The 23957-nt window shown below is 38.5% G+C and overlaps 4 protein-coding genes across 4 annotated transcripts in view; 2 read left to right on the top strand and 2 right to left on the bottom strand.

Moving 5' to 3' along the window:
• Positions 1–910: 910 nt before the first annotated feature.
• On the top strand, positions 911–4134 carry gskip (gsk3b interacting protein). The gene is made up of 3 exons (XM_053335446.1): positions 911–1125; positions 2531–2776; positions 3044–4134. Exons 2-3 carry the CDS (start codon positions 2534–2536, stop codon positions 3200–3202), a joined length of 402 nt encoding a protein of 133 aa, XP_053191421.1. The 5' UTR covers positions 911–1125; positions 2531–2533; the 3' UTR covers positions 3203–4134.
• A 237-nt stretch (positions 4135–4371) lies between these two features.
• LOC128375132 (NPC intracellular cholesterol transporter 2-like) lies at positions 4372–7522 on the bottom strand. The gene is made up of 5 exons (XM_053335402.1): positions 7408–7522; positions 7149–7250; positions 5768–5875; positions 5512–5684; positions 4372–4964 (listed from the first exon to the last, which is right to left on the bottom strand). The coding sequence occupies exons 2-5, from the start codon at positions 7228–7230 to the stop codon at positions 4878–4880; spliced, it is 450 nt and encodes a 149-aa protein (XP_053191377.1). The 5' UTR covers positions 7231–7250; positions 7408–7522; the 3' UTR covers positions 4372–4877.
• Positions 7523–7983: 461 nt separating this feature from the next.
• Positions 7984–10853, top strand: isca2 (iron-sulfur cluster assembly 2). Its single transcript, XM_053335665.1, has 4 exons — positions 7984–8051; positions 9128–9302; positions 9780–9895; positions 10009–10853. Exons 1-4 carry the CDS (start codon positions 7990–7992, stop codon positions 10181–10183), a joined length of 528 nt encoding a protein of 175 aa, XP_053191640.1. The 5' UTR covers positions 7984–7989; the 3' UTR covers positions 10184–10853.
• Positions 10854–11248: 395 nt separating this feature from the next.
• Positions 11249–23957, bottom strand: part of eml5 (EMAP like 5) — a 41175-nt gene continuing 28466 nt past the window's right edge. The window contains exons 25-43 of the mRNA XM_053335725.1: positions 22733–22909; positions 22392–22593; positions 22178–22304; positions 21898–21912; positions 18726–18804; positions 18334–18463; positions 18091–18189; positions 17730–17750; positions 17137–17310; positions 16829–17037; positions 16391–16548; positions 16086–16200; positions 15795–15983; positions 15461–15633; positions 14031–14193; positions 13847–13950; positions 13599–13752; positions 12583–12683; positions 11249–12490 (exon numbers count right to left, since the gene is read on the bottom strand). Of these exons, the coding sequence (XP_053191700.1) occupies positions 12454–12490; positions 12583–12683; positions 13599–13752; positions 13847–13950; positions 14031–14193; positions 15461–15633; positions 15795–15983; positions 16086–16200; positions 16391–16548; positions 16829–17037; positions 17137–17310; positions 17730–17750; positions 18091–18189; positions 18334–18463; positions 18726–18804; positions 21898–21912; positions 22178–22304; positions 22392–22593; positions 22733–22909 (2427 nt within the window). The 3' untranslated portion in view covers positions 11249–12453. The remainder of the gene's footprint in view (positions 12491–12582; positions 12684–13598; positions 13753–13846; positions 13951–14030; positions 14194–15460; positions 15634–15794; positions 15984–16085; positions 16201–16390; positions 16549–16828; positions 17038–17136; positions 17311–17729; positions 17751–18090; positions 18190–18333; positions 18464–18725; positions 18805–21897; positions 21913–22177; positions 22305–22391; positions 22594–22732; positions 22910–23957) is intronic.

Here is a 23957-nt window from a genome sequence, read left to right on the forward strand (position 1 = left end):
TTTAAGAATGGTATTAATGTAATTGTTTCCCTTTGCTCTGTACAAACTGTAGTACTTACAGACTAATATAGCACTTGTAAGAAGATTGTAAAAACTGTTAGTTTATTTTCAAATGTCTTTACTTAGGGTCGAATCTATATTATTATTTTTGTTCTTTAAAATGCCTATTTCGTATACTAATACTAGTATAATAATACTAATACTAATATTTCGTATTTCGTGTTGTTGGTGAACCCCTCTGTCCACATGAATGTACTACGTGGTTTTTATTCTATTCAATAAAGTTTTAAAAAGAAAAAAAAAGAAAACCACTGGATCAACGAAGCTGAAGTTAGATTCAGATTGGGGGTTAAGGGGAACGTTAAGGGGAAAGTTAAGAAAAACGTGATTTATTTAAGTTTTTCGCGGTTAATTCTCTTAGACCAGCTCCAGATCAAAAACTGTACTTCGAGATTGTTATTATTATTATTAAGATTTTAAAAGTATGATTATAGTGTTTTTTATATGGTAGCCTATTCATCTAGACCTGGTCCAATTTGTTGTGGAGGGAGACATTGCAGTGAAACAGCCCTTTTTCAGTTTTCACAAATAGAGTAAAGGTTTCACCAGATCTTGAACTGTGTTTTAATTAGTCTAATGATACACTTTGGTAATCTAATCCAGATTTGACAAGTAACTATAGTGTATTTTCACCAGGATTTCGTTTGATGTGATGGAGAGAAAAAAAGAGAGAAATCCCCCTTTTTATGTTTCAGAAAAAGTTTTCACAAACCTCAAAAGTGGGTTTAAGTAGTGTTTCGGCTTTCTTATATACAGTCTATGGGCTTTTGCTACGATGTGTAATACTGCTAAACATCCCTTAACTTTCCCCTTAACTCAGAGTCGGAAGCTACAAACCGGAAGCTAACTTCAGCGTCGTACCGGGTCACTGTGTTTAATGCGGTTCAATGTAGTTATTTAGTGACAAAGCAAATAAAGTAGAAAAGGAGGCACAACGTGCATTTGATAGTTTCTCTCTCTGGTTGTGCACAGCTATCCCTTCAACATTGAATTTAATTTCTGAAGTTATCTGGAAGCTTCTCCACGGAGCTCAACAACAGCCACACCGAGGAGGAGGAGGTGGAGGTGAGAAAAATAAACGCAGTTGGGCCAGAGACAAGCTTTATGGTTACTATAGAATAGCTAGATAAAAACGTGTCATTGCTGTTCTTAATTCATGACAGTATTACATGTATAAACACCAAATGACTTGAATATATAGCTGTTATATTTGTGGCCTGCGCAGCGCTTGGTTTGATGCACTAGCTTAAGGTAATTATCCCAGTATTAGTCTTCTATGTTATTTAGATCAATCTATATATGAATTATAACATTTAAATTAGGCCAAACATAGAAAGTCCGTCTAATGGTATTTGTGATGCTAACAACAGAACTTCAGCCCTCAACATGTCGCTGCGATGTCAGTGTTGAAGATCTCGCGAGAGTGATCAATTTAACCCAATTTATGTTCCTTCTGTAACCATTAACCAAGTGTTTTTTCACCAGAAACATTTCTGGTGAGCACGAGAAACCAAAGTCTTTTTTATTTTTTTTACCATGTCCCTTTACGGGCTCCTTACCAAACCCTACATGAACTAATGAATACTTTTTCAAATGAGAGATAAATCTTTATATAAATCTCCCTTATACATCATGTCAGTGTCCATGAAAAACACCTGTGTGGCTTAATGGGAACATTTACCCCAACAGTTGAAAACATTTGTTAGAAAATTAGAAAAGTAATCAAATGTTACATTACTTTGATTAAGTAATTGAATAGTGACATCACTTATTACATTTTAATAGGGTAACCAGTAATCTGTAAGTTTTGTCTTCAACTACCGTATTTACATATTGCTACATGTTTCACAATGAGTGGTTACATGAATGATGGCTTATTGCCTATAAAGGCTTCCAGGCAACAGAATGAATGATGAAGCAGCCAAATGTGATGCAACAGCTGAACAGAGGCTCATACAGATGTGCGCTATGTAATGTACCTTGACACGAACAAGGCGTGACAAGATTCAACTTGTTGAACAACAGTGCTGAGGACAAAGTTATTTACACCTTGTCTGTGTTTGTAATGACAATTGGTTGGGAAATTCCAACTTACCTGACTGACACTCTACTAGATCAGGAAGCACCGTCAAACTGTTTCAATACACAGTGTAAGACCACTTAAGACCACAAATGATTCTTTAAATGATTAATGTAATATCTGTCTCCATAAACTTAAGGGTTTCAACTTAGTGGAGTCTTGTACACTTCTCCTGCTTCACAGCCTTTGTGCTTTTTTCTAATTACAATCAAATTTGTCCCACATGCAACACAAAATACAACACAACTTCCTACAGTGGCACACAAAGAAAATCAGTATCCATGACAATAAATGGTATAAAAAATATGTAACAAAACATTGTTAAATACAGTAAACTCTGAGCTACAATGATTCAGTCATAGTTAATCATTATGTTGTTGTGTGTTATAGGGGATGGAGATAGACTGCCAGCCTGACGACTGCATTGTCTCTTCATTTGACGAGGACTGTGTCCAGCTCGGTGACGTTAAGGACATGAGGTTGGAGGCGGAAGCAGTGGTCAATGACGTGCTTTTTGCCGTCGCTGAAATGCACGTGTCGCAAAGTCTTAACAGTGCGTCGGATGTGGCCTACATAAATGTGGAAACGAGGGAGGGAAATCGGTACTGTCTGGAGCTTACGGAAGCAGGACTGAGGGTAAGATGCACTGACAGCAATATTACTCACTGCATGCAGCTTTCAGAACTGTAATGGGACTATGTCATATGATTAGGTGTATGTGTGTGTGTGTCATAATCTGCTGACCATGACACCACTTACATTACATGAAATGCTGATTGAGTGTATATCATTGAACTTTGAGTGTACATCATGTATGTTATAATCTACTGACTAACCATTGTCCTGACAGAAGTCAAAACCATGCAGGGTTTTGCAATAAATCACTTGTTTCTGCTTATACAGGTGGTGGGCTACAACTTCGATCAAGTGGACGAGGATTTGACCACCCAGTATCATGAGACTGTTTACTCACTTCTGGACACGCTGAGTCCGGGTTACAGAGAGGCCTTTGGGAATGCTTTGCTGCAACGGCTGGAGAGGCTGAAGCAAAGCGGACATTAAAAAAAAAGGACCAAACTGCTGCATAAATTGAGTAAAAGAGAAATGGAGGGGTTGATGATGTGGGTGTATTTGGATATGAGCCAATAATAACCAAGTCTAGTCAAATATTCTAGCCAATTATGCTATGTGACGTCCACCTGCCTAGCAACCACTACAATAAGGATTCCTCCTCTGCCCTATCAACTTTACTTTGTTCTGAGTTTCATATCATCGAATTACTTCATGTCAGCTACGTTAGTTTTGGCTGCGAGGGATTGGCTGGTATGAAATCTGTTGCAACACTGTGGTTGTTGACTTTACTGTGGAAAGATCATCCAGCTTCCACATGTGACACATTTGTAACTGTGCACCTTTTTGTACTCATCAGAATGATCTGAGAAAGAAGCAGCAAGCTATGTTGAGCCAGTAATATAATAGTTCATATTCAGCAGGAGTCTCAGAGAAAGAGCCAAATATATAATACCCTTTCCATATAACTCATACATTTACTGCCTTAATAACTGAGTTTTGGTTAAAAAAGTACAACTTGTTTTACTTTGTATGAAGAAAAGGTATTTTGTGGGGCTCATTTAAGAAACGTTCTGATATCTGTTTCTGTATTCAAAAATCTAATTGTTTTTGGATAGGATGTTTTCTCCATATTGCACCATGCATTGCATCTCCAGCTTGCATTTGGTGTTAAGGCAAAGAAGCTATTCTCATGGAGACAACTTTTGATGTGGTTTGGCTCACTAGTCAGAATACACATTTAAATTAAACTCTGCTAGAGCTGCTTTAATACATTTGTGTTGGAGTTTAATATGTGAGACCTGCTTATGAATTGTCAGTGTTATGAAATCAACTTTAAAGAATTTCTTTGCATTAATACTGTTATTCATTGCTGCTGGCCTTTGCTCAGAATAATAAAATCTTATAACTCCAAGTCTTTTCTTTTAACCTCCCCCCCATGATTACACACATGACTTTTACAAGCCTCACGAGATCACTTTCAACTGAGGCGCAAGTCCAGTCACCTGATATGCCAAAACAGGCTGAGTAGTCAAAAACAAAACTTTAAAAAGCAGGAAGAAGTTGTTTCCTTACTACTGATAAACCAGAGACTGCATTAGTGTGGTTTAAAAGAAGACTTAAGTGTAGCTGACGGGTGCATAAAGAAAGCTGAAAGTTACTGTAGTGGTACATAGATTTCTTTATTAGAATTTACTTTTCATAGTCATTAATAATGTCCAATTCCATATGTGTAGTATCACAAGGTCAGTAAGAATTTTTTTACAAAAGCTTTAGTAAAGAAAAAAGGTACATTTTCCTTTTCTGACTACACAGCAGCCAGTTAGACATTTGCACTGCAGTGGAATGTAGTTTACAAGCCAGGGTCGTTCATGCAAATATTGGCCGCATTGTTTCACATCAACAACTCTTAAAAAAAGAAAGTAACTATTATGCAAATTACCAACCCTGTCTTTAATTCAGCAGTATTTGAAATGAGTGTGCAGCAGAGACTTGCAAACTAGTGACAGACGTACATCTTAAAATCTATTTGATGAATGAATAAAATGAGATCTTAATGTGAATCATATACAGTATTCTAGGTTGTTTTACTCATTTGAATCCCTTTTAAAAAAAAAAAAAAAAAAAAAGAAACACAAAACATGAATCAGAGGTACTTTAGGCAGCTTTAGTTCACAATCTGAACTGGAAACTTGATGCAGAACAAGTCGTTGGCGTTGTCGTCTTTCAGTTCCCACTTCACAACCAACTTTATCTAGAAATGCAGAAGAGAGTGCTCAGTCAACAAGGCGTGCAATATTTCAATATTTACAAAAAAGGTTGAAAGTGAACATGTTTTACATCCTGGAGAAACATTTTCTCACAGTTCAGTCAAACTTTAAACTGAATGAAGGTCTGGTTTACAATGAGTGAAACAATAAAAGTCTTTGGCCATTTCTTATACATGCTTGATTAGATTCTACCATTATACAGATTTGATAGTTAATGTACACTTTGCTGTTAATGGACCTTTTTTAAAAACATATGTAAAATTTTAAAATGCATTTGTATTACTACTTTTACTTAACAATCTGAATAAGTCTTCCACCACTGCCATATTTACTACCTTTAATCATCACCCTCGAACATATTTATGTATTGGACTTGCAAAAAGCACTGCACTGGGCTTTAGTTGTTAAAAGACTACTGGATGCATGGAAATGGGAAATCATTACCAGTACAGAGGAATGTGGAAACTTTGAGAAAAGTCACTCCAAAAAACAAACAAAAAGGATTGAGCTTAAGTCATAAGCACTACTTACTGCAGGATACTCAGACTTCACAGGTAAGGAGTTCACATAGTGATAGTTTGGCTGCTTCTTGATGGGACACTGGATTCCAGACTTGCAGCCATCGTCGTTGGGGATGGGGTAAGGGACGGGGACTCCAGCAATTACTCCGTGGACTGTTGCTTTACTGGTCTGGCTGTCCACAGCTAGAGCATGATCACATTTTTATTATTAATGTTGTGACTGATGAAAGAATTTTCTACGTTTCTAAAAAATATAGTCCACTCACCGCTGCTGAAAGTCACATTCACACCGTAGGACTCTCCTTTGTGCAGCTGGCAGGGCTGACTAGAACATGGGCTAATGTCCACCATGGCCACTTTGCCAGAAATCGAGCCTGCAGACAAGTATAGGAAAGGAAACGTGTCGTTTACAATAAAAAAAAACAAAAAAATAGACTTTCAAAAGATATTTATTTTTACATTTTATCTTGTACTTCCACCATGTCACCTGTTATGATGAGTTCCACTTTTATTAGCAACAGACAGAATACAGTAGATCCATCTGGCTGCCTCATGCAGGCCAAATTAATAACTTTAGTTTTTACAATCAAAGTAATTTCATTACAAAAAAAGAGAAGGAAAAAACAAAATCAATGTTACGTTAAACAAAAACAAGTGTTTAAATGATAAAGACTGACTATTGTGAATGGCAACAAAGCAATAAATCATACACAATATTGTTTTACATACATCTAAAAATCACAAAACATAACCTTTCATTCACTACACAAACATTCACTAATCCTTACCAATCATACAAATCATTTAAAAAAAAAAAAAAAAGAAAGTTAATTCACACTCCTGTTGATAAGTCTGAGTGAGTCATATCTGCCACATTTACAGTCTTTAGCATCAAATTCCCCCTTTGTTTTTCCTCAGACAGCATTTCCCTGTTAGGCTTCAGTGGAAGTATAATAAAAATAAACATTTACAATAAGAGTACACTTTTAGCCAATTATGTTTAAGCACACAAGAACGTGAACTTCAGTTTCCAGTACTCTCTACACTTACACAGAGTACCAAGAACAAACAGAAACTCACTTACAACTACTTGCTGGACAACAATTGATTAATCATCAAGTCATTCATCAAGAAAAAATGTCAAACATTCTCCTTTTCCAGCCTCACCACTGTCAAGAATTTAAATAAGATGAAGTCATCCTACAATTGAAATGTTGCTGGAGCATAAGTACAGGGACATGGGAAGTAAAACCTTTAAATGTTGAACTAAAACTAAACCAGCATTAGGAAATAGACTGGGGTCAGCTGTTGCAACGAAACACACATACACACACACACACACACACACACACACACGATAATAATGAGTAAGTACAAATTGATTTCAGACAAATATGTCAAAATATAAACGTGCTGCTTTGGGCAACAATTGTTTTTAAGACTTCACATTAGGGCTCTGAAAACTTGTAATGGGCATTTGCCAACACTTGCCATTTCTTAAACTAAACTGATAGACCCATTAAGCCAAAAACAAAAAGAGAACTATATGTAAATAAGTGTGTGAAAACAGGACAAGTGTTTCACCTCCAACAGACTTAAAAACATACCACGGAAAGGTAAAACCTCACTTAAACAGTCAAAACTTACCGCAGTCAACGTATTTCACTGGATCCGCACAGGTGAATCCCATCAAGCAGAACAAAGCGATTAAACCAATCCGGACATCCATGTTTCTTTCCCTTTTTAGACCTTAAAACAGAAGAGGAAACGTATTAGTCAGAGCAGCCTGACTTTGAGTCAGCAGAAAGTGTTCAATCATATGACTTGTTATTTGTTTTCCATCTAATGTGTAGCAGTAGTTTTAAAGTTTAAGACGACGAAAAAGAAATATGTCTCAACTACTTACTACAGTGGTAAGTAGCCACAGAGAGTCCTCTAATTCACTGAAACGTACAGTGTGTTGACTAAAAAGACACTCCGGGTGCACAGTCTGTACCTTTGACGAGCTTCTGTCTGTTTTCAGCGAGAAAGAAAAGCCACTTTTTATTTCCTTCTATCACGAGACCGAAGCAACGCCTATTTATCAGAAGATGTGTTTTCTTGACCCGGAATTTAGTCTGTAAGGTAACCCGCTGTGTTAAATCCCGTCGTCTTCGCGTTAATTGGCAAGATTGCAACCTAAAGTGTAAGACAAACCCTACTCATCTGTAGGTTAAACCTCAATATAAACATTTAATTGGCATATCTTGTTCAGAGCGGCATATAACTTGTTGTGCCTGAAAGGCAACACAACGGGCTAAAATTACTGGAATACCCAACAGGTCAAAACAATTACCTCATGATTGGCAGGTAGTATAACCAATCATGAGACCATATCGCACTAGATTGGGTGTATCATCTTGACAGACAAGTGTTTTAGCCAATAGATGTGCTATCTTTATCTCGTTTACCATTGGGGGCGGCGCTTTGTTGTCGTTTGTTATGAAAGATGTCGTTCGTAAGAGGAGCAATGATAACTGCGTCAAAGTCAAAAGTACTGAGCCTTGCGAGGTAACGTTTATTTGATGTGTAACATAATTGTCATGAGGGATGTATGTGCTCTAAATGTGAAGACAGTCTATCTGTGGGGGGAAAGTCGCTCTTGTTGAATTGTTGACAGCTAGCTAGCAAGCTAGCCTATATCACGCAATCGCTAGCTAACCAGCCCCTTCTCCATAACCCCAACCAGTCGTACTCTGAGTTGCTTAATCTTAACCCAAATTTACTTAACCACAACCAGCTAACCGCAACCGTAACCTAACTCCGACCGCGGATGTGTTTCTATGAGAAACACAATTTTAACAATAGGGGGGCATTATTCGAGGGGGAACCATAGGGGGAACATACTTCGACACCGGTGTTTAGAGTGACCCTTTTAACTGGTTACCATTGATAGAGCGGTTACACGCAGTGACGACATATGACATAATTATGTCAATATTTTTCTGGTCCCTTTTTTGTCGTAACATTGTGTAAAGTAAACGGAGTAGCCAATAATAACTGTTAATCTTTGTTATTAGAATTTGTTAACATTTCAAGGCTTTCTTTTCTTTTCTTTTCTTTTTTACAAAGGCACCTCCTCTGTTTGTGCTTTCGCCATCTGCAGTCACTGAGGATTCTGTGCTGAGTCACCTGTTAACACGGTCACCAATTAAACCTTAACGCCTGTGTTAGTGTAGGGCATGGGTGTCAAACATGCGGCCCGTGGGCCAGAACCGGCCCGCTGAGGGGTCCAATCTGGCCCTCTTTCCTTCCTTTTGCCCTTCCTTCCATCTGCCCTTACTTTCTTTCTCATGTCCTTCTGTCCTTCCTCCCTTTTTTCCATCCATCTTTGTGTCCGTTCATCATATCTTTCTTCCCTCCCTTCTTCCTTCCATCTTTCTTTCCTGTCTCCTTTTCGTTCTTTTTTTCTTCCCTCCTTCCTTCCATCGTTTTAATGATCCGGCCCACATGAGATCAAATTGGCCTGTATGTGGCCCTTGAATGAAAATGAGTTTGATACCTCTGATGTAGGGTCAACCTAAATGTGTTGCTCTTGTCCTTATAATTACATCCTGTTATATTAACGTAACGTCAATGTTTTCCAGGGCGTCTTCCCTTGTGAATAACGTCACTGTGGGACAGTTGCACCGTCCTCCTCTATGCCGCCCGCCACTTTACACAGCTGGGTTGCAGAGCTTCAGCAGCGCCTCTGTCCAGGAGAAGCCAGCGGTGCCAGGTTCCTCTGAAGATAGTGTAGTCCTCACTGACTCATGTGTGAAGGTGAGTAGATACCAATGATTAGGCATCATATTTCTATCTTGTCTAGATTAGTTGTTTAGAGTGACTCTGAAGATAGCATCATTATCTAAATACATTCTGGCTATATTTAGTTTCTTGTTTCATCACTTTGTATGGAACCTCTTCCATCTACAGTAAAGACTTTATTTTAAGGTATCCTGACTTCAGCTGTGACTAATAGAAAACAATATATTGATCTTTTCAGAATTCAAACACACTTTAAAAAATATCACTTTCTCCAGTTATTATTTAGGTTGTGTGATGTGATGAAGGACAGTACATGATAATTTGGAGCTTTAAAATATGTTTACAAATATCTTCAAATATAATTACGTACAGCCAAATAAAACTATTGTATGTTTAAATTGCTTGCCATTCAGCCACTCTTTTAATAAACATGTTGAGGTTTTTGTATGGCACACGTCATTCATCATGCTTATGCCACCCCCCTTTATCCAGAGACTGGGGGAGATCATGGACAAGGGCCAGTACCTGAGAATACATGTGGAGGGAGGAGGCTGCTCAGGTTTCCAGTACAAGTTTTCTGTAGATGGTAACAGGAATGAAGATGACAGGTAAATTCCCTTTAATCTACCTTTCAAGTCATTGCTTCATAACAAGATGATTGTATCCTTACAAAATCCTTCCAACTCTGATCCCTCCTTCATCTAATCTGCTCTGCTCTCAGAGTGTTTGAGCAAGGAGGAGTGGGCATCATTGTGGACCAGGACAGCCTGGAGTATGTGAAAGGATCCACGGTGGACTTCACCCAAGAGCTGATCCGCTCTACCTTCCAAGTGCTCAAGAATCCTCAAGCTGATCATGGCTGCTCCTGTGGGAGCTCCTTCTCTGTCAAACTATAACTCTGCTTCCCTGCTTCACCATCACAATACAATTTTATACTCTGAGTTACCTGTTTGTTAGGTGTAAATTTAAACTAAATATTTATAAAAGATTACAATATAATGCATTCCAAGCACCGTCAGAATTTAGCAATTTATGGCACAGTGTCAACAAAAATAGATTATAATATTTACAGAGATAGGTTTGTTTTTATAACAGATTTATTATATTGGATTGCTTTTAAGAGTTTAGCTGCACCCCATAAATGAGTAACTCAGACTATTGTATCAGATTATCTTATTATTATTATTATTATATTATTATATTTTGATTCATTCGGCTCACTAATAACTACAACAGTGTTACAGTCACAGTTACCTAAAAAAAAAGCTATTAAGGTGTGAAATTACTTGAACTGAGTGAAAGGCAGAGGTGCCCATTAATCATTGTGCTGACTCGCCATAGTGACAGTTAACAATGCATGAGAGATGAGTTCACAGTATTCAGCTGGAACTTGTATTCGCTCCGCTGAGGTGTTTGATTGAGCAATCAGTGCTTTGTATGTAAAATATGTAAATAGGACATACTGTATCTATGAAAATAAAGAGCTAAGCTATATTATATTGTTGTCATCTAAAATAAAATGGGGTGGATTCCAGGTGTTTATATCTTCAGTGTGTCCAAAAAAGTATCATGTTAGTGAGTTTGGTTTTGTTTGTGATGACAGAGCAGCAGGGAAATGTTTATATTTATTGGTCATGAACAGAATGTTTGAGCATCTGTACTTTGAATTACACTGGTTACTCCTTCAGTATTATTAATTGCTCTATATGTATTTGTGTGTATTTTAATTAAGAAGGTTTTCAAATTGGCAAGTGGGCCTCCAAACTGTTTGAGGGGAGGCTCAGTGAATGGAAGTGAAAAAAATACTACATTAGTTATTAAAAGGAGATCACATAGCCTAAATGTGTGTGACTCAGTTAAAGAGATAGTTCAGAGATACAGAGTACAGTTTCAGACTTCCTCTAAGTGATGAATATTACAGACTCCAAATTTAAAAGCCAGGTTCACAGTTGCCTTTTTTTTTATTAAAGTGGAATTTAAGAAACATCTCACAAAAAATATACAAAAAGAATATCTACAAATGATATTTACACTGGTGTAATGTAAATCAAAATATGCAGCAACGGTTTTTTTGTGGTTAGTCTTAATACAAGGAGCAAAGTGTTCTGCACTTCTCATATATTCTCTCTGATAAAACATTCCATTTAAGCAATATATCTGATGACACAAAACATTAACTTACAGTTGAAAAAAAGAAGTCACATCCTTCATATTCATGAAAATGCGACAATAATACGTCATAGCAGCACACTGAAAAGTGACCGAAAGAACTGCAACAGTGCATTGAAACATCAATTTACAGCTATTCTTTTTGTTTTCTGAGGAATTTGGTTGGGATGGATTGTCTTCCAGTAAGCCATGCACACCCATTAACCACAAGCAAATCCTCAAACACAAATGCACACGTTAATATGTCATGAGGGGGAAACACTGCCGAGGGAGGTTTGAGGTCAACCAGTCAACAACACAACCACATAAATGAACCGTCGGGGGTTAACACAGTGACCAGGTCAGGTGTACAGTGCATAGTATGCTTTGGCATGCTGACATCCAGAACATAACAGTGGATGTTACATTCAGGAGGAAGGCCACAGGATTTGGAATCACCAGTAAAAATAGAACGAACAAAATGACCACATGATCCAAAAAAGTAAAACAAACGTAATACAAAAAGAATCCAAACCCTCGTAAATTAAACACTCAGATTAAGGCTAATTCAGTTTGCTACATGTTTTAAAAAATGGCATTGTCAGTATCATGATTTCATGAGCTTACTATCCGGCAAAACTGTCATATGTGAACTCTCATTCTAAAAATAATCCATCACTGAAACGATATGCACATATTAGAGATGTTTTTTTTTCCCAATGATGATGTGATGTGAGAGCAGGGCTGTATGCCCTCCACCTGTGTTCACAATCAGGACTGATGCTATGATGAAAATTGAAAATTAGCCTGCACATATGCATGCACCTTTGTTTTGAGGCAGTAAGTCAGATCGCCATTTTTCCTCATTTACAAGCTGCCAGGTCCGTCATCCTCCTCCTCCTCCTCCTCTTCCTCCATGAAATGCATCCTTAACCAGGTACTTTTCTCTGAAGAGACATGCTGGGAGACGACCGGATAGTCTTCTGGACTGTGAGGCAGGAGGATCCAGGTGTGATCCTCAGTGCGGGGCGTGGACACACCTCCACACAAAGAGGCTAGAAAGTACATAAAGAAAAGGGTTTGTCACATCATACTTGAACACCATGTTATTTGTATACTATGCCGTTATGTAGAGTCTTAATTATACCTTCGGTCATCTCCGCCGGCACTGACGACATAGCGATCTGCGCTTGTGAAGCGTACATTTGTCAAGTGAGCAGAGTGGCCCAGAAAGCGCTTGTGTTTGGCCTAAAACAGATCACAATCACATCATCAAAGTGGCATTTTTTCCAAACTACAGTCAATAAATTTATTCATCAAGTGGGTGTGTACAAAATATTTTAGTGCACAAAATATTATGGCAGCAAATGTTCAAGTTGAAATGAGTTATATAGTCTTCTACAGAAGCCAAAAATGGACGTGGTTGCAGTAATTTGATTTGAGCCGAGTTTATTATCTCGTTATCTTCAGGATAACAGTCATTCCCTTGAGATAACAGGGTGATTGGATCGTTATCTTGAATAAACGTCCTTCTGTTTTTCTTGTACACTTGAAAAAAGACATTTATCCTGTTATCACAAGATGACAAGATATTTAACTCTTGATCCCAGATAAAACCAAATGATTGTAATCACAGCCATTCTCAGCTTCCATTGCCATTTTCATACCTCATAATTGCATCTCCATCACACAGTTTTAGCAATACTTGTTTCTCAGTAATTGAAAAGCATGCTAAATAATAAACTGATGCAATAGGACAAGAATGTAGGTCACAGGCTGAAAAATGTGATGCTTTTGTGACAGATATATAAAAAATAATCATTCAAAGCCACTATGTAGAATTTTCCATGTGATTGTAGCATCTTATTTTTCTGATGGAACAATGTATTGTTTGTTAAAAGGAAAACCCAATCCTGGTGAATATTTGTCTTGTTTTCAGCCTTTTTATGTCAAATATGACCACTGGGGGGAATTCATTCTTAAATCCTACACAGAGTGGTGAGAGAGAGTGGTGAGTAAGATCTCAGTTTAGCTCAGAAAGGTGAATAGTTTTTAATAATCCTATAATAATTTCATCAAATAAACTGTATTATTGTCCTAATGAATCAAAAACACAAGAATAACCACAGACAGTAATAATAATTGTAATGCAATGATACTTACAAACTTCTCTGGACATGGAAAGTCAAACAGCTTTACCATTCCAAAATCATCGCCTGTGACGATGTTAAGGCCCGAGTGGGACACACAGGCACAGGTGACATCTGCTTTGTCAGTGTTACGGGACCAGATCCCAATGACCTCGTCTCCAAGGACACTGGACAGAGAGAGAGACAGCAACAGTTTGGACCAGACATTCAAGACTTTCTCTCCAACATGTGTCAGTCTTAACACAGTGACTCCTACAGTACCTTGTCCAGGTGGCCCAGGTAATCCTGTCAATATGTGACTGCTCTGTGACCTGCTTCCCAGATGGCACCTCGTACACCAGCCGTTTATAAGCACCTGTGGATATCTGATTCAAGGCACTCACGGTTAGAGATGAAACAGCCAGCCAATGTCTCAGACACACATAAACATTAGTACAGTCTATACCTGGACGTAAGCGCTGTCCGCAGAAAAATCCATCTGCATTACGAAGCTGGGGATGTCCCTGCAGCAGTTGATGCGGTTCAGCTGTGGGCCAAGCGTCAGGTCGTAGAAGTCAACAGCGCTCTCAGTGGAGCCCACAGCCAAGTAACGAGAGTTTGGACTGAACCTGTAAGAGGGACATGTGGTGTTAAAAATGCCTGTACTGTATGCTCTCAAATGCACTTTGTAGTGTTTAGAGCAGAGTTTGACCCATTTAAGTGACAAAAATAGATTCTATTTTTTTTCAATTAAAACTTCTAATATATTATATTTTGTGCCAAAAAAATCAATAAAACAATTTACATATGAATAAATGTCCACATGAATAATACAGACATTAACAAAGTAATACCACAGTTGTGATGATATATGGTTTGAATAATCAGAAATATATTACACATGTAAAGTAAATGCCCCCTTAGCCCTAATGCAAGCAGCAGTATGAAAGATTTAAAATGCCTAAGCAAATCATCAAGTCATCAAAGACATCAAGTTAAATACAGCACACATTATGTGATTAAATGAAAAAAAAAAGATTGTTAAATGATTTATAAATGAATTATTCAGCTTTTTATTTCAGATAACTGAATTTTTTTCTCTCATGAATTATCCATGCCACATTAAAATCAAATCACTTTGAATCTCACATCATTTTTTAGATTGATTAGTTTTTCTTTAGGCATTTTAAATCTTCCGTATAGAGAATCCACTTGCGTTAATCCAAACTTTAGGGTACCTTTCATATGATGCTCAACTGGACACTCTGCACTGGGCCACAACAACAGCATGCAATCTTTCTTTCCATTTTGACCTTCGATCAATACTAAACAGGAGCTTTTCACGTCACATTGAGGTGCTTTGGGTGTATCATTTAATCCAAACATCCCCAGTTTGATTCTGGCTGCGGACCTTTGCAACAAATGTTATGACTGTTACTCTCCCCCCATTTTTTCTGTCTGTTAACTCCAAAATGCCAAAAAAATATCTTAAAATCAAGAATACAGTATTTTATCCAGAGTGGATACATTTGGATCCAGCAGTCTGTAATTGTTTAATTGTAGTGTGGAAACAATTTAACTGTTCAACTTTCTGTCACCCTAGTTTTCCTAACGTTAAACACACTGCCTATATTTAAACACAAATATAAATGCTGGGTACTGAGCTCATTTTGTGCCTGAATAACCCAGATGTGGGTTCCCACTTGACAAAACTAGGCCAGTAACCTCTTGTTTAAGGGCGTGTGAGAATAAACTCTCATATGTTTGAAAAATACATGGATACACTGGTATCAAATATTCAATAGAAGTCAAGAGCTGCCCTGATATATACTAAACATTTAAACCAGTTTGACCCCACTGTACCAGTTTGTACAATATGATACTCTACTATCTTACCTAATATCCTGTATAGGGGAGCGCCGGTCCCTTTTCTTGCCCCAGATTTTGAGAGAGGTAACCAGCAGGATGATGAACTCTCCATTCTTCATGCCGATGGCCACCATGTCTCCCTCAGGACTGTAGCTGATGGTGCGCGCTGGATGGCCCAGGTTCACCTTATTCAGCATCTTCTGTTTACCGACAAGGTCATGCAAGATCATCAGGTGATTGTTACAAATCATCATCAAATTTCCACTTTAGAAATCGATAGTGAACATTTTGACAGAACGGTGCTGGAATGAATTGAGATCACGTCTAAGACTAAATGCATCCGAGGGGAGACAGGGCTGACCTTCTCTGGGATGTCCCACAGACGAACAGTGCCGTCCTCTGCAGCAGACAGAAATACGTCTCTGGAGGGATGTGTTCCCAAACCCCAGATAGGTCCGTCCATGTGTCCATTCACCAAGATGTTGCATGCTGCATTCTTCTCCCCTACTTCAATGATCTCTGCATTCCTGGTCCCCACGAGAATTTTACCCTAACACAACAAAGAACAAAACAAAATGCAGATGGTACAGGTGTAATCTAAAATGATGACGGGGTATTCTGCTGGGTACATAGCATATTATCTGTGACCTACCTTTCCTCTGCATACAGAGCGAACACAGTCTATGATCTGTCCAGTTTCTAATCTAAAGGCTCTGCAGCGTTTCAGCTCCTGATCCCATAGCTTCAGAGCCCCTCCTTCCTTTGACCTGTGGAGAAAACATCACCTTTTTCATTCTTTAGCTGGTGGAAATCAAATTTGTAAGTACATTCATTCATATTCTAAACACTTGAAACCATTTACTATGCACTGTGGCTGGATGATATGCAAAAATGTCATATTTAAGAACAGGTATGTTAAACAAAAGCTGTGTAACTGATGGGACATGCAGTACTTACGGTCTCTCTTTGCCTCCGGTGACAATGAGGCCATCTCTCAGTGTGGTGTACATAGTGAACACAGGGCCCGTATGAGCTTTGGCCACTATTCTTACTAGAATGTGTTCCTTCCACACACACACATCCCCACTTATGGTACCTGTAAATGTCAAGTTATTCTGAAAAGAAAACAAATCTGCACTAATCTAGTGGCCTAAGAGAGCACAGCAAGCAATGCAAAAACAATTCACAGCACATTTAAGCAGACAGTGTGGAGTCTGATGAGTTTTAAATATTGGCAGATTCATAACATGACATAAAATGTAACATATTAGCATCAGCAGCATTTCAAAGATTTAATAATATTAGTGTATATTCAGGATCAATGAGAAATGTGAGTTTAAATTAGCAGCAGGAGTATTTCATATTGTTTGTCTTCATTGTTTGGAAGATACTTACAGCTCCAAATGCCACAGACAGCATGGTCTGCATGCGGGCGTCTTCTATGGAGCTCAGTACACCTTTCTTGCTCAGCAAAGCTCGACCAGCTAAAGTCCAGAAACGCACGTGCTTGATCCCCACAGACACAAAGTGTGTGTCTGAGTCTGGCCGAAACTCTGCCACAAAGATCCTCTGTGTGTGACCTATCCGGCTGGCCACTTTGGCACCTGAGAAACAAGGCAGAGTGCAATAAAGATGACTTTCGAATCCTGAGAATGAGGTCAAGATGTTTTTTTTATTTACATATACATAAGATCATTGTGTACCTTCTTGCCACTTCCAGATGGTGATGGTGTGTTCTGGGTCCAGGCCCACAGACAGCAGGAGTTTCCCTGTGGCACTGAAGCTGACAGAGCAAACCCCGCCGGAGTGGAAACAGCGCAGCACTGACAGCGTCTGCTTGTTCATGGCGTCCCACACATGAATAGATGGAGATGTAGCTGAGAGAGAGAAAGAGGAGGAAAAGAACAGAATTTTTTGTATGAATTTTACATGACATGACATGACATTTACAATTATAACATGCATGCACTTTTTCTTTCATGCTTCCTTTGTCCCTCCAACATGTGCAAACCAAAGCCAACATTATGTTTTACAACTATTTACTTCAAGATAAAATTGAGATGGTGTATTATTGAGTTTATCAGGTTTGTACGGATTTCTTAAACAAATTAAAAAAACTAAAACTACAAATACAAATATACAGTAGACTACAGATTTCACAGCTTACTTCCAGACATGACTCATTGAAATAAACAAGTTAGACTTGTCCCAAATCACACGGCCACTAGATGACAGTATCTTACAAGTCCTAATAGTGTTTCTTGTTTTAGGAGGAGGAATTTAGAAATGTCCTTACCTGACATGTCACCAGTATCACCTGGAAATATGGAAGATATGATTAATTGTATGAAATTATTTGTTAAGTTTTGAGACTTTCTGAGCAATAGTGGTTTCTGCTATTAACAAAAGAATCTGCTTTCACGTTAATGTGTGTCTCTTGCACCTTGTGAAAATCCTCTATGAAAAATGCAGCAAATGTGACAATCCCACCACTATTCATGTATTCACAAACTTTTACTGTGAAGTTGCTTAACAGTACAGATAAGCTTGTTGGAGAGGGGCGGCTGTAATTCTCCTTGTAGGGTGCACAACACAGGATACAGGGAAGAAAAATGAGGCAGCTGGTGACACAGCAGGTCAACTTCTCACAAACATACCTACTTGGCCAGTTGCCACCACGTTGGGGAATTTGGGATGTTGATTGATTGTCAGGCACAGAATGTCATCACTGTGTTCAATATAGAAACTTTGGCAGGCTGTAGGAAAACACACCCAAAACCACGCACACACAAGACATACGCCACACACACACACACACCGACAGATTTAAGTACTTGTGTCACATTTGCTTTTCAGGTCACTCCAAATATCAGTGTCTTCTAGACCTCCATCCAACTTACAGGTCGTCAAGTTGAGGACGATGCCAACTGAGGCCGTGTGGTAGATGATGTCCGCCCCCTCATTCAGGTAGTGCACATTATTGCGGCAGTCATTGCCACGGTAACCGAACACTAGCTCCAACACAAGGTCCTAAGGGCAAGTAAGAAAAAGACCGCCAGAGAGTCAGAGAGGTCAACACCATGACAACAAAGATGTTCAGAGCCAGCTGAAATAGTACGTCATTATTCGATTACAGAATGATCAAATCCTCAGAGGGTGGCTGGACAGCACATGAACACACAATGTCTTCAGATGAAGTAATCACATTATAGTTTATATGATGACTAACATCTGTAGACATGTACATATATATTTGTTAGTTTATTGTGTTTAAAAATGTGGTTTCTTTTACCTCGATGGGTCTCTTCTTTTTGCCAACATTGTTGGTCTGCAGCTTCTCCGGCTGTGGCAGTGCTCTGCTGACAGGGGGCCTGAAACAGACAGCTGGGATAAGAAGGCTGCCACAGAGCTGCTTGTCATGCTGATGCTGCTGATAATGATGATGGTAGTAATGATAACATTACAGCGTTCACTTTTTTGTCTGTTATTGTGTCTAAAAATATTCTGCATTCTGGAAAAATCTGGATTTTCTATAATGATGCAATCTACAATTATTATGCTAGGAAATAAAGAAAAACAGCTTTTTAAAAACGTTACGTTTTCTCATACTACATGGTATGTAAAGTGTCTGTACTAAAGCAGTGAAACGATGATGTTTGTATAAAGTGTCTGAGTGGAAATATTTCAAAAGTGGAATTAACCAAGGTTGAAATAGCTTTGTGTGCCCACATATTTTCAAACAATCAATACAATGTTAACAAATCAAGAAACATCAATAATATTAAATATTTGTCAAGATTAAAGGCTGAAAAATTATATTCTGTGTATTCTGCCAAGAACAACCTGACAATAAAGTTTTATGCCCTTCACTTATCCAATCAGCTGAAGAATAGCCAGAACAGCTTTGGTATCATGGGTATAAATGGGTACATACAGTTATTAAAACAGTAAATCAACAAACTGGAAGAGAAAACAATGAATAATGCAAAAACTGTCTAGACAAACTGTTACCAGGACTTTCTTTCAGAGTCAGGGCTGGAGTAAAAGGGGAAACACTATCAATTGTCTAAAAATGGGAAACTCTCCATATTTAATCTACAAATGTGTAATTATTATATTATAATAATATCTAAGCTTTTGTTTTCTATAAAGAAAACCAATGAAAAAATAAAACATGATACTTAGCTTACCTTGAACCTCTTCATTGCAGCAATAACAAAGAAAAAGCAAGAATTATAAAAAGGTTTCTTACAGTGTTCACTGCTGCCTGGTGGATACACACGTAACACAAGACCTCAGCCACTAAGGACATAAAATAAATTAGTCAGAGCCATGGTGTAACCATGACAACAAAAAGACCATTTTAATGACAATTTCTGCCCACAAGATGCTGCATGGATGCCTGCATTGCTGTCAAAACACAAATCTAGAAATTGAATGAAGTGGAAGCACCCAAAGACACATTTTTAGATGTTTTATAATGATGGGGAACTTATTAATACATGGTAATTAGGTAATAAATATTCTGCTTAAACATTTAAACAGAGGATATTCCAGTTTTTGAGAATTCTTATGTCTTCTGGTATGAGTGGATTCACTTTAGTGATGCCATGTCTGCAGTGTCACAGACCATTGAAAACACACCTCTTGTACAACCCATTCAGAGGTTCTTCTGTAGTTTATGTGAACACTAAAGTCACCCGAATTCAACTGATCAGCTCTACAGTAACTGCTCTTAAATTGGGAACAACTCACTATCTAAGAAACCACATGAGTCATATTCACACCCAAAAAAGCTTCTTCACTTGTATGTGTGGAGAAAAACACCAGCAAGTGAATCACTTAAAATAGGGCTGAAGGAAGTTAACTGAGGAAACGTGTCTCTGTAAGAATGATAGATGGTCTTTGTTGTCCCAAGAGGGAAATTTATTTTCATAACCTGCATTAGTTCATTTTTTATTGTATGTTATAAAATACCCTCCTTTAATATCTTGCAACAAGGATAAATCACTTCTGGCTTTTATTGGCCACAGACAATAACAAGTGAAACTGAAAGAAGAAAAACTTGATAAGCTTTTTACAAATGTAGCTAAATTCATGAGCAATAAACCATTGCTTTAAGGACCTGCATGTATGATTTAGTGGCATCTAGTGGTGAGGTTAAAGATTGCAACTGACTGAATACCTGTCCCCTTCCAAGTGTGTAGGACAAACTATGGTGGCTCCGAAACATGAAAAAAGAAGGGTGCAAAAGGCCCTCACTAGAGCCAGTGTTTGTCCATTCTGGGCTACTGTAGAAACATGGCAGTACAACATGGTGGCCTCTGTGAATCAGGACCGGCTCCCTCTGTAGATATGAAGGGCTCATTCTAAGCTAACAACAACACAACAGTTCTTAGTTTCAAAAGGGCTGGTTGCAACAACAGGGCTTACACCTGGTCTTAAGCTAAGTTGGTCATAACTTAGTGTCTAAGTCTGACTTAATAGTCACGCCCGTTGCACCATCTAGGAATACGCCTTCTTCTTGCTAAGTCTGGGTATAAATCTTACGCCTAGTCAGGAGCAGGTGTAAAGACAAAATCTTTGCCTTGCTCAGGAGGTTTCTTCCCTTTTTCCGTACATTGTTTTCTGTCAAAGTCTGAATTATCATTTATTACCTCCATTATCTCTCTCCAAGACAATTCCTTCCCTAATTTATTACTACGTTAAACTGCTTGGCAGTCAGCATTTTCTTGTGCTGGCTTTACAGCTCTGTTAATTTTCTCAATGTCTGTGAAATTGCCTTTTCTTTTTTTGATCCTCCATAACATTGCCATCAATTAAAAATGATTAGATACAAATTAGCAAGACAGTGGGACATTGTTAACAATGTATCATTGCAACACACACTGCTAGGCAACAGCCATAGTCATGTGGGCATTCACATGGATGCACATTGCAGAGTCCAGGCGTAGTTAGAACGAGGCTTAAGTTTAGGTGATGCAACAGATGTAAAGTCCACCCTTAAAACTGGACTTAACAAAGACAAGGCTTAGTAAAGACAATTTGGTGCAACATAGGTAACTATACACTAATTATAGTGTATACACTAATTAAAACACACTTAAGACTTCTGCCAAGTCCGTTCTAAATCTTACACGCTGGTCCTTTAAATGAGTGCAGTCAGCAGCTTCTTAGCTACAGCCTCATTTGCTCTTTTGTCATTACTAATTGTCTTAATGTTAGCAAAGTTTAGATTTAGACATTGATGTGTAACTGATATTACTAAGTTAGTTCATTGAGTTTATAACTTACTGTTACTGCTACTGTTACACTGCTTTGGTGTTTACCATAATCCCACAATTACTTGTCACTGCTGTTCAACAACAGTTACAAAGACATACAAATGCAACTATACATATTTTAATTACGTATACTGCTTTATCCTGTGTGCAAAATCATCATACATGAACACAAGAGCTTACCTGACCACCCCTTGTCTTCAAGTGGAATTAAAGAACGAAGCAGGATAATGACAGGTGGACAGCCATTAAAGGAAAGAAGAAAAGCAGAAAAGGCTGAGTTATTTCAAAAGGGCAGGGACAGGACTGGAATTATACGCAGGAAAAGAAAAGATATGTTGAAGAAGTCAAGTTTGGTTTTAGGTTGACGCAGAAGCCTTTTTTTCTACTATGACTGGCTGAAATTCCTGGAAGACTCTTCTGGGCTGCTTTAAATCCTCTCCATAGCTTCACTGGGGAATACCTTTCGTCCACAGAGGGCTCTTTGAGCTGCAAGTGGGGTTTCACGCCTGTCATAGGTCGCATGTTGGTGGATAAGGCCTTGATGGTGTAGTTGATCTCGTTCTCTCTTGTCACATCGCTGTCATAACCTGATGAATGACAGGCACAGTGCAGGTATCACTTTAGCAACTGTGATGTTTTAAAAGTGAAAACCTAAAAAGAACCTCTTCTCTCACCTCCATCGTCCTCGCTTTCGATGTCCGACTCCTCACTGTCACACTGTTTGAGTTCCCGGTGGCTCTCTGGCTCGTGGGCCCAGATCATGAGGCACGTGTCACCCCCACCGACTGTCACCAAGAGGCCGTCATCATGGGTCCATCGGACATTGGTAACGTGTGTGCTGTGGGCCACGTAGCGTTTGAACTTTGCATACTTCCCCTGGGGGTGAGGAACAACATGTATTTAACACTTGTGACATTACCATAGAATTAACATAACATTTGCATGAATCTTAAACAGAAGCCATGAGTCATTAGATGTTCAAACAGAAAGAATTATGCATTGTTCCTTACTGTACCTTGACAGGGTATCTGAAGAGCTTCACATATCCTAAGTCATCTCCTGTTGCAAGCACCTTCCTGTCATGACTAAGGCAGGCAGCCATCACCTCAGTAACCTCACTGATCACAGGCCAGATGCCCTCAACAGACGTTCCCAGAACACACGTCCACGTGCTCCAGTCGATCTTCTCCACCTGATCCAAGTGAGTCAGATTGTAAAGATTTATTAATTTAGCGCCTTTCAACACAATAAAGGCATTAAATATCAAACAACTTCTCACACTTTGTCTGGTAGAAGATCTGCTACAGCTCCTTGGTTGAGGCAAAACTAAAATGAATTACAATAATCTAATTGTGAAGGCACACACAAAAGAATAGATTCAATTCTCAGCACTTAAAAATATCAAAGATCTGTGACCTTCAAAATATTCCTTAACTGGAAGAAAATATACTGGAACATGTTTCTCAATATGAACAGAACAATCCAGAGAAACTAAACTATGACACATAAATTCTTAGTGTACAGCTTGGCCTTGGCCAGGTTAAAGGTCCCAGAGACTGCTGATGGGTTTTTTGAGTGCTGATAAAAACCTTTGTTTTATCCTAATTTAAACAGAGAACACATGAGACTTCCAACTTCACATAGATTACAGGTAGATAAGTAGACCTGCAAGATTTGTCAATTAATTGATTAGTTAATATAAAATGAATCCCCAATGATCCTGTCCAATGTTGCCTCTGATCTACATGTGTGTGTAGCTCAGCCCTGCCCTCGGTCAAACAGACACACAGACCTGCAGCGCTTTACACCTCCATGACACAGAGACAGAGAGCAGAGCAGAGGAGAGAGACAGAGACTCTACAAGTCCTGACCTCATAATAGCATGCTATTATTGGCGGCTACACACCCACTGCCTGAAGGTTGACGCCCAGAAGCGTCCTGAACGCAGTAAAATAATAGGAAAATACAGGCAGAGGACATAAATACACAGCCACACACTTCTAGTGAGTCATAAGTGATGATTGAGAGGAATTACTTATGTATGAGTGTATACATTGTTTTTAGGAAAATTCTGCTTGGTACAACTTTAAGAAATAATACTTAAATGTTGTGATTCTAGTTACTTAAATTTAATATTTATTGATCTTTAGTCTTCTATGACAGTAATCTAAATATCTTCAGGTTATAGATTGTTAGTTGGGACAAAAGAAGGTTGCATCTTGGGTATTAAGAAACATTGA

Source organism: Scomber japonicus, chromosome 16, assembly GCF_027409825.1.
Source record: "Scomber japonicus isolate fScoJap1 chromosome 16, fScoJap1.pri, whole genome shotgun sequence".
In the NCBI taxonomy this organism is placed as follows: Eukaryota; Metazoa; Chordata; class Actinopteri; order Scombriformes; family Scombridae; genus Scomber; species Scomber japonicus.

Coding starts and splice junctions, on each gene's coding strand:
- gskip (XM_053335446.1), top strand. CDS start 2,534: ATGGAGATAGACTGCCAGCCTGACGACTGCATTGTCTCTTCATTTGAC. Junction 2,777..3,043: donor TTACGGAAGCAGGACTGAGG/GTAAGATGCACT, acceptor CTGCTTATACAG/GTGGTGGGCTACAACTTCGA.
- LOC128375132 (XM_053335402.1), bottom strand. CDS start 7,230: ATGGATGTCCGGATTGGTTTAATCGCTTTGTTCTGCTTGATGGGATTC. Junction 5,876..7,148: donor AGTGAAATACGTTGACTGCG/GTAAGTTTTGAC, acceptor ACTTGTCTGCAG/GCTCGATTTCTGGCAAAGTG. Junction 4,965..5,511: donor TGAAGTCTGAGTATCCTGCA/GTAAGTAGTGCT, acceptor CTGCATTTCTAG/ATAAAGTTGGTTGTGAAGTG.
- isca2 (XM_053335665.1), top strand. CDS start 7,990: ATGTCGTTCGTAAGAGGAGCAATGATAACTGCGTCAAAGTCAAAAGTA. Junction 8,052..9,127: donor AAAGTACTGAGCCTTGCGAG/GTAACGTTTATT, acceptor AATGTTTTCCAG/GGCGTCTTCCCTTGTGAATA. Junction 9,896..10,008: donor AACAGGAATGAAGATGACAG/GTAAATTCCCTT, acceptor CTCTGCTCTCAG/AGTGTTTGAGCAAGGAGGAG.